This window comes from Athene cunicularia, assembly GCF_003259725.1.
Source record: "Athene cunicularia isolate RWA chromosome 6 unlocalized genomic scaffold, athCun1 chr6_part1, whole genome shotgun sequence".
NCBI lineage: Eukaryota > Metazoa > Chordata > Aves > Strigiformes > Strigidae > Athene > Athene cunicularia.
The window spans coordinates 23,827,486-23,837,593 of record NW_020799105.1 but is presented as its reverse complement, the minus strand read 5'-3'; the positions used below and the strand labels follow the sequence as shown (position 1 = coordinate 23,837,593).

The 10,108-nt window shown below is 39.0% G+C and overlaps 2 protein-coding genes across 3 annotated transcripts in view; one reads left to right on the top strand and one right to left on the bottom strand.

The window, feature by feature from the left end:
* The window catches only part of DOCK1 (dedicator of cytokinesis 1), a 279,035-nt gene that overhangs the window by 181,568 nt on the left and 87,359 nt on the right, over positions 1-10,108 (bottom strand). The gene's annotated exons all lie outside the window — the stretch shown is intronic.
* Positions 1-10,108, top strand: part of INSYN2 (inhibitory synaptic factor 2A) — a 43,104-nt gene that overhangs the window by 29,513 nt on the left and 3,483 nt on the right. For both annotated transcript variants that reach the window (XM_026851153.1, XM_026851152.1), the window contains exon 3: positions 3,977-4,048. In XM_026851153.1, coding sequence (XP_026706954.1) covers positions 3,977-4,048 — 72 coding nt within the window. The remainder of the gene's footprint in view (positions 1-3,976; positions 4,049-10,108) is intronic.

The following is a 10,108-nucleotide window of genomic DNA, read 5'->3' as shown; positions in this document are numbered from 1 at the left end:
TAACCCTCACAGGACACAGTGTTCTGCACCAGGTAGTGTTCTTAGGACTTACCAAGGAGTCTGACAGGATGGTTCAGAGAAGGCAACGTTACTAAATCTGTAGTCTGAAAGGAAAATCATCTCTGAAAAGCTGAATATACTCAATATATAATCAATGGTGATTTAAGAAAAGTTCATCACAAATTATATCCGACTAGAAAAAACATGTATCAGTGTAAACAGTGCAGTTGGTGAATGACAATGATGCTAAAGCCAATCCGTGCTGAGCCTGTAAGCTGAGAAATCAGTATTTAGGATTGATCATCCAAATATCATATCATTTTTAATCATCAACGGACCATTTTCATCAACTTAATGAGGCTGCCTTACACCATCAACCAGGAAATATGTTTTTTAAGTATTTGGAAGTCTGAAATTACTGGGAATTTAAAGATCATTGTGTGCTTTGGAAACTAATTTAAATAAAATACCGAAGATTCAATTTTGAGAAAAAGAGTTTATTAACCTAAAGTGTATAGGATACCTTATTTTTAGTAAGATCTCAAAACCTGCCAGTTACAGAAGCAGGAGTATAGTTCATGACTGAACTGACACATCCACATTCAGACTAAATATAGCATGACTTTTGCTAAATAAGTAACCAGCCTACCAGCACTCGGTGAGTTTATCACAACTAAAATATTACTGGTTTGTTAAGATGGGCTGGGGGAAACCTGATGGTAAACCACCATAGTGAGAAGGTAACTAAGAGCGACCATACACATACTTCTGTTTCCCAGGTGTGAGCATACAGGGAAGGAAAGGATCCAGGACAGAGCTGTATGATTTTTAACACTGTGATATGTTTACTTGGGTGGTTAATCCCGTCTGACTGCTCACTAAAGTGTTTCAAAGTTCCGTGCCAGACTGAGTGGGATTTGTCACTGCTGCAGATTTGTCCTGGGGGCTCTGATTTATCCCTCCCCTTCTCCACTCATGGGTTTCAGCACACACAGGAATACTCATCTTCCCTTCTCTTTCAGACAAAAAATTCCCCCCTTGTCCCAGTCCCACAGTGAAAGCCATGGTTCTCAAACAACCCAGTTAGGGGGAAAAATAAAAATAAAGACTTCAAGATTCACTGTAAACAGATGACCTGGGCACCTCTATTTCACAACTCTTGCTCTTTCAGAGCAAAGCACCAGGCGTGTCCCTAAAATACAACCAACCATTTTCCTAAGGAACTCTAAAAATAAGATGTCACTGTCACTTTTTGTCACAAGGCTCATCTCACAGCAATCCAGGATAACGGGGACAGGTATAAGCAGGCTAAATAACTTGGATAATACAGTTTGCTTTCATAAACACTGGACTTTGAAAATCTTATTAAAAACCCCTTATTATTTCTTAAGCATCGGAGCGGAGAAGCGGGTCAAACACGAGCAGCATAAACCCTGCAGCCCTGTGCAGAAACAGGAGAGACTGGCAGAGAGGAGGAGATTGTTAGTCTACGAGCCAGATAATTGTGTATTTGAATGGTAGTTTGCAGGTGTAAAAAAGATGAATGAAAATGTCCCAACTGGAGACTAACAAAAAAAACCACCACAACAAAAAAACACCACAAGAAAAACCCACCCAACCTGGCACCCAGCACCTATAAAGAGGCACTCAGACACCTCAGCTGTATTCCTCCGAAGGCGATTACGAACTGCTCTTTATGTCCTCAGTAAATAAAGCCTTTCACCTACTGATCTGTAAACCTGAAATGTTGTTTTTTAGCACTTGGATCAATAGCTTGGAAAAAAACATTTTACAAGTCCAAGTTTAATAGCGTGGTGACGATTTGAATGTCAACTTGCGAGAGATTTTAAAAGCAGAATTGAAAAACAGATACTCCACCCCTCTTAAAGAAGTATAAAAACTAAATATAATCAAATATAAACCAGTGTTGGGTTTTTTTTTTCCCATAAGGAATAGTACATAACATGGCAATCCTACTCTGTAACGATCTTTTGCACATCTGGCTTTGTTTTGTGTTGAAATTGTAGTAATCTACTTAATTTGACTATGTTCCTTTGAATAAAAAGTTTTTGAGGCCACTGAATTATTACTTGATATCAAATTGTAAGCCCAGAGTGTTCCAGCCCTCTTCAAATAACAAAAACCAACTAGATCAGCAAGAACTCCACCTAGCCTTTTGCTTTAGGAGGGAAAACCAGTCTTTATTCTAGAAGCAGATTCACCCTATCATGAACTGCTCTCTGTGCTGCCCCTGTGCCAGGGAGCTGCAGTCAGAGGGCGAGAGCACTTTGCCATGACACCACCCAAAAACCTGACAGTCAGAGTAATCAGAGTGGATGCAGAAGTGTCACCTGTGAAGACAAGGTTGGTCTAATGTACCTCAGGTTCACTCTCTGCGCCTTCCAGTTCACACTGATAAATTTCTTCTTTAAAAAAAAAAAAAAAAATAAAAAAAAAAATGTGTTTGATATAAACTTGTAAGTAATGTAATAAACTTTTAAACCAATATTCAAACCTTTAAAAGAGTAAGGAAAAGTGACACAGAGCGAGATGGTCATTTTTAAAGAAAACAGTATGTTCACCAAGAAAAATAACTGCTGCAGGCTCTTTAGGAAATGCTGATTTTCCATCTTAGAGAGGCACATTAAACAGTTTGTGTATCGTTTCCCATTACACTTTCTATTGTATAGATTTGATATTCTGTCACTTAAAAACTAAGCCAACTTTTCTGCAAACGTTGTCTTTTTCACTATTGTTACTTTGGCAGGGAAGCGGAGGCAAAGGGGCCTGTCCCCACGGCGAGGCAGGGAGGGGCAGGGAAGGTGCAGAGATGCTCTGTTAACCAGAGCCAACGCCGAATTCTTTGAGGTCAATTAGTTGAACTGCTTGGGTAAGGAAGGTCCCAGGCTCCAGGGCAGCCCTGGCTTCGGAAGCATTTTCTTAAGTAATCCTGACCTGATCTATACTCCACACTTTCCAAATTTCACAGTTGAGCTATTTCCCCACTTCTTTTTAAAAACAACTAAGAAGAAACTTAGGAGATACTATGTATTTTACACCAACTGAAAATAACTTTAAAAGATTCTAAGTTTGTGATTTTAGAAATAAAGAAAGTATAACTGGATAAATACTGACTTAGGAATTTTAAACTTATTTTCATTCAAGAACATTTGTGTTGATAGGTGGGCAATTGTGTTCTTTTTAATTTAATAAAATTTTTATGTTCACAAAAGTACTTGCATACCTTAAAAAAAAAACCAAACAAACAAAAACCTTTTCAATTCAAATTGACCAAATCAGCAACAAAAAAAATTAAATTAAGAGACACTGCTGTAACAGACTTCAAACTAAAGTGTGACAAGGGACAGTGGTAGGCTAGGCGAGCAGAGGAAGTTATTTAAATTTTCTTCCTTTTAAGACATAAACATCTCTACTACAGATCTTCAGATCTCACTGCTGAAGGACAAAATTTCTAGAAAGTTAATGCCATTTTCCAGTATTGATTTGATACATCCAGCAATAACTAGAAAAAGCCTCATGTATTTCAGAAAGCAGGAGAAAAAAAAAAAAACAACAAAAAAAAAACCAACAGTAAACCAGCCCTGTCATGTCTGTGTGTCCATTTACAGTTCATCACTTTGGTACACAGCAGCTTTATGTAGAAAAAGGGTCATGTAACTTGGTTTCCCTGTTGTTTTCCCTTTTAATTTACAGAAGTATAATGGAATTTTTTTTTTCCTCCTTGCAGTCATTAAAAGACTCATTTTTCAAAATAACTTCATGTTCCCATGGTTCAGTGAAGCTGAATATGCTATTTTTGATCCTGTTTTCCTAATGGCTAGATTTTTGTATTTGATATTAAAGTTAAAAAAAAAAAAAATTCCTGAAGTTCTGATTTCTATGAAAAGCATCGTAGAAGGCAAAACCATGTTAAAACAAATTACTTTTTAATGACCTCATGTTCTTGTCTTTGTAGGCTTTCATATCGGACTGGTCAAGACACGGCTAATTGCGACACATGCAGGAACAGTGCATGTATTATCTATAGGTAGGTTAAAAATACTAATATTCCCACTTTTTCCTCAGCTAAAGTAATGATTTATTCACTAATGCAAGATCAACTGATTTTTCAATACCACAAGAACAGTTTAAAAACAGAAAACAAATTAAACTTCACTAAACTAGTAAAATTCAACAGACACCTGTTTCGACACGAGTCTAAACTTTTCAGATCAAGGTTATGGTCACTACTACTGCTGTAGCTCGTGGATGTGAAGTCAGGAGCTTCATTTTCACATTGCTAGAGAACCCGAGAACGTTCTGTCCAACAAGTTAACATCATTCAGATTTATTTTTACAGCGTTAACACCTGGATTTGGGAAGCAATTTTGAGCGACTGTATAGCAAAGACAACCAGATACAGACTCAATCTAGACAGTTTTCTCAGTAGAACAACATGGCTGCCCAGGCTTTTAAGTACTCTTACACTGTTTTAAAACATGTCCAGCAAATACATCCTGCCCAACACCAACAGCACCACTAACTGATTTAAATTGGACATTTAAAGTCTTCGTGCAACCCAGGAGTGAAGGCTTTGCTGTGTGCAAAGATCTCCTCTGGCAGCCCCGCTGCACTCTACGGTTCTGTCAGGGGAATACAGGTTTGCTCACTCCTGTCAAACAGATAAAGTTACAGACTGCTTAAAGGTTTTCTTAAAGATTGCTTGTACCTGCTATAATCTCCTACATAAGGAAACACTTGGGGTGATTACTCACTAGAAAAGGTAAAAGGATAACGCTTTTTATTTCTCCAAAACAGAGTCTCCCCTCCTAAAGTTTATCAGGCACAAGACCCATTTTGGCACGTACAGTATTAAAGTGAAGGAGTAAGACAGGCAGTGGGCATGACGTGAAGCCGTCAGGACTCTGATGTGTTTCACACTGACAACTTAATTCTCCTCCTCCATTAGAGTCTGAAAAAAAGCCCCAACTATTTTCACGCGTTGCAGGTAAGATGAAAGCAAACGCATCGTGGGGTTAGAGTATTTCAGAAAATGGGGCAGTATATTACAGATGAAAATGTATAAAGATGACAATTAATTACAGTGAAGATACAAGCTAAACTGAAGGTACAAATGTCAGCTAGCTCTAAAAAGCATAGGATTTCCCCCTTCACCCCTTAATTCTCTGCTCGGTCTCAGATTTAGGCAGCAGACCCAGAGGCATTTATACGTTATTGCCTAGCTGCCTAGAAGTGAAGGGAAAAAGGATGGAAAACTTCAACTTCATCTTTTCTACTTAACAGCTAAGCAAAAAGGGGAATGATGCTGTTCTGTGCAGGGAAAAGAACCAATTCATTTATTTTTTCATCCATTAGAGCAGTGTATAGAAGCATATAAATAGCCAAAGCCTACTGTGCCTCCCTTTTTCTGAGCCCACCTCTCTGGAATTTCTTGCTCAGGGCAGCCTGGGAAGGTACAGCTTAGCACATTTCTATCACGGAAACTATTTTTGTTTCATTAGATAAGAAAAATCCAATTGGAAATTTTTTAAAATCTTGATGTCTAAGTCGGCAGATTGGAAGTTAAGGAACCTTCCAGCTTCTCCCTCTTACACTGCAAATGAAGTGACTCCAGAAATGCAGATTTCAGGAGTTTCCCTACTGACAGACAAAGAGCGTAGCAGGCAGGTCTCCAGTATTCCCCCCAGAATAGCCATTTGGACTGAGGCTATCAATGATGGGCATTCGCCTAAAGCAACATTTGCAGGGGAAGTTTCAGCAAAAATCAGCTCATCTCTTTGACAATCAGGAGACTATATGCTGCAGGCACGAACTCTAAAACCAGAAGACAGTGAAGAACAGAGGAACTACGAGAAGATTGAATTACTAAGACAAGTAGCCAGAAAGGATAAAAGAGAAATTCACTGATAAAACCACCACTAAGACAGGCTGCCTTGGAGCTTCTGCTCCTCCACAAGTCAAATACTACAGTTGGGAAACCAAGAGCAGCAGCATTTCATTAGTACGGATGCTCGAGCTACTCTTAAATCTAGAAGCAATGATACACGCCGCACCTTTGCAAAGGGTTTGCGTGACAACCGCTGCAGTTACGTGATTGATTTTGATGTCAAAACACCTTTTGGGGACAGAAATCAAAAATCAGATTAAAGCGTTCCAAGATGAAGTGAAAACCTGGGGTTATCCCTGAGGGCACCGAACCCTCCAAGCTGTCAGTGATCAGGGGTCAGAGCGGGAGGATCATCCTGTCTGACCTCCTGCACCGTCCCCTAACGGCTTTTACAACTAGTTCAGACCCTCCTCAGTCTTGACCTCTTTCACCCAAGTAGATGGGGGAGACTTAAGAAAAAATATAGTCAATACTCTTATGGGACAAACCAAAAATTTCAAGAGAGAACCCTAACTTTTCCATAATTTATTTAAAAAAAATAAAATAAAATTCAATTTTGAACACAGTAACATTAAAAATATTCAGAGCTCTCTCAAACCTTTATTTTTAAACTGCAGTCAAACAGCATCTTAGAAGAAGGACTAAGTTGTCCTACTGACTACCCAGCTGCATCCTGTAATGTCAAGTATAGCACATGAGAAGCTAGAGAGGAGAAGCAATGTAATTAAATTCTTCCTCCTCACGATTACATTTTAGAGCATTAATACAACGTGGCACAAAAGCTAGAGACAGTGTAGAAGGTAAAAAACCCCTGCTGTACTTTAAGGGGTTTTTAGTTCCTTTTCAGTATCAAAAATGCTGATACTGTTAGTAAATATTCCAAGATTAGTTTTTTCGGGAATAAAATTGCATATGAAATTTACATTTTTCTATCTATTTTTATACTATTTTGTCTTTTTGTTGAAACGAATGCATACTACTTAGTATAAAAGAAAAAAGGAAAACCAGGTTACTGCCTCTTTTTTTTTTTTTTTTAATAAATAGGAAACTGCTCAGACATCACACACTATTAAAAAGACAACATACAGAAATCTTTTAACTGCTTTAGAAATCAATAGGAAAATCAACACATCTAAATTTGATTCCCCACTTCCCTCAAAAATTCTACTTATTTCTGCAATGAAAAAATACATTCAGGAACTTCTCAGGAACTCTAGACACAATTTCAGAGGGGAAAAGGCTTGAGTCAGCACCCTGAAGGCTTCCCCAGCCTATGGTCACTGGGATTTGGGTAAGGACAGGATTAGTTGTGCTGCTTACAGATCTTGAGGCTCAAACAGAGCAGAAAAAATTTTATTGGGCAACACCATCACTACAGGGTTTTAAAGCCTGAGTATACAGTCCCAACTACATAGCAACAGTCAGTAAAAAGTATTCAGCATCGTGTCTGCATAGTAATTTCCAGACAGTATTTAAAGTAGTAGTTGAAAATGTGATTTGTGATGGAGTAAAAATAAACAACCATTTTATCAAATGTTAATCTGTGTCAAATGTTAATCTATTCCATTAGCATCCAAATCTCATAAACAGTTTCAAAAACATCTTCTACAAATGAAGAGACAAATCTACAAACAAAAGACAAACAAACTTCTACATCTGTCTTTTAAAAACTAATATAGACTCATCATGGAAAAGTTTAAAGATAGAAAAATAGTTTTATGAGGGTATATTGTCTGGACAAAGTCAACTTAAATACTGAAGTCTAGAAAATTTCTTATTAAAAAGAAATTGCATTGATATGCAGAAACTGTACCAATTCTGTAACACCCAAAACCCACGTGGACTAAATCTTATCAGCCTGTTTTATTCTGTTATTTTTTAGCGAAACTGCCCTTTCCACTCCTGTTTAAAATTCACATGGGATGGTCATTTAATCCTTCAACAGAAATCTGTAGGAGAAAATGAGTTTTCTGTTTAATATTTTGTGCATTATTCTAAGGCTTTTGTGGTGAATTATTTTCATGAAGAGCATCCTGAGGAATTCATGCCAGACTTCCCTTAGTCACAGAGGTCAGAAGCACTCCGCTTTTACAAGACTTTAGCTTCTGGAAGCAAACTTTTTACTAGATGAAATCACTAGCCAGTTTCTGCAGAGAGGGAACAAACAAACTTAAATCAATACTATTCTATTGCAGTTGTTGGAGGGAAAAATTATTCAAAGCTGTGTCGACTATTAATTTGGCTACTTTTAACTCCTTTGAAACTTTGAATAAATATATGCTGGGTTTCAGTATTTAATTTTGTCTTTGATATTGAAGTTCTTCTAAGGTGCACTCCAGCTGTTCAGCAGAAACTATATTAACAGAATTTATGAAATTTAACTCTCAATACAACAGGGGCAAATAAACCAGGTCAAAATCCTGATGATGGCAAGTTAACTAGGTAGTAGGGGAGCCCACGTGGAAGTACTTCATTTGTAAAGATCAGATATACTGGTAATTATTAAAGTTAATAAATACGGCAATACAAAGTGAAAGTAAGACATGTAGACATAAATTCCCAAGATGTCGTTAGTATAGCAAAATCAGGTAGCTAATGATGAGAATAGTGATTTTCATCCTCTTTTTATTTCCTACCCACACTAATTAATTTACATTTTTCTCCTTGGATCTCTAGACTGTAAGATGCTTAGTAGTAAAAATGGATCTTAATAGCTTGCTAACACTGACAGTGCTTTGGATCCTGGGCATTTGAGATTTTTCAGGTTGAAAGAGGAAATTTAACAAAGATTGCTTAAAAGTATATTAAACTAATTTTCGAGTGATTAGCGCTTATCTGGACCCCATTCTTCCAGGCTGTAGCATGGACTAATGCCATGTCATCCAATTAACATGACCCAGAAGGAGACATGATATTCTTTAATTCCTTCTTCACCTAGGCTGCTTAAATGCCAAGAGTTAAGCCGCTCTACAAATGCTTGCAGGATTTGGTCCTTAACATTACAAACTAGGTAATAAAAAGGTAAACAGAAAGGCTGTAGAAGTAGTGAGCAATGAGTAGAAGGGAGAAAGCAGAGGGACAGGCTACCCAGAGCCTGTGCAGGCTCCATCCTTGAAAGTTTCAAGAGACAAGTAGATAAAGCCCTCAGCAACCCCATCCTGAACCTGAATTATTCTGATTTGGTGATCTGACAAGTAACCAACATACCCAACCATTAGCATCTAATAGCCTAAAAATGATTCATGTTACGAACGTGTGACTGTGTTAGAAAAGAAGAAAACCCATCCACATTTCTAAGCTTGTTGCTAGATACCCTCCCACAGTCCATATGCTTAAAACCAAATGGTTATGACTCCTCAAACTCTGTTTTCAATCCCTTATACAGCAACAGAATTAGAAAAAGTTCACTCTGCTGCCAGGGTGCAAAAATAAACTCATTACCATATATTCTCAAAATCATTAAAAAAAAACACCCCACGAAGCCAAAACCAGAAAATCCGCTGCACCAACCCCTAATCCTCAGCGCGAGGGTTTAGACGACGGGAGGAGCCACGGCCGGAGCACGCTGGCCATCTTGAGCAAGGGGTCATGACTGTCCCCCTTGGCTCTGAGCCCCTTTATCACACAGCGAGCCCCACGGACAGGTCACAACACCTCTGGTAAGCCCTGGATCTCACCCCTGGGCGTTACGTGGCCTGTCCTGCCACACAAACCCCACGGACACTTCGGAGTGTCCTCGGGGCATGGCTGCAGGCCCAGGGCGCCCTGAGCCCAGCATCGCTGCTGTGGGTCCGGGCTTCACTCCCTGCCCTCAGGCATCACGCATGGAGCGGGCAGTCCTCCACTGATGAGGTATTCAGTACTTTTTGTTTCCCGAATACAATTCAAATTCTGCATAGAAAATAGTTTTGTTCCCCATTTGTCCTGGGTTACTCGTTATTACATGTGAGCCTTCGTTGTTTTCCACAGTAACGCCATTTCACAGATACAAAAAGCAAGGGGTAGGGGACAGAAAGCCCAAAGCAAAAAACGCAGACAAATGCCACAGAAGTTCCCACTCACTGACTTCAGTTCAATTTGTATCAGGCTGCCCCTCGCTGACCAGGTTTAGTTTTGGGCCCCTCACCCCAAAAAGGCCATTGAGTGACTCGAGCGTGGCCAGAGAAGGGCAACGGAGCTGGGGCAGGGTCTGGAGCACAG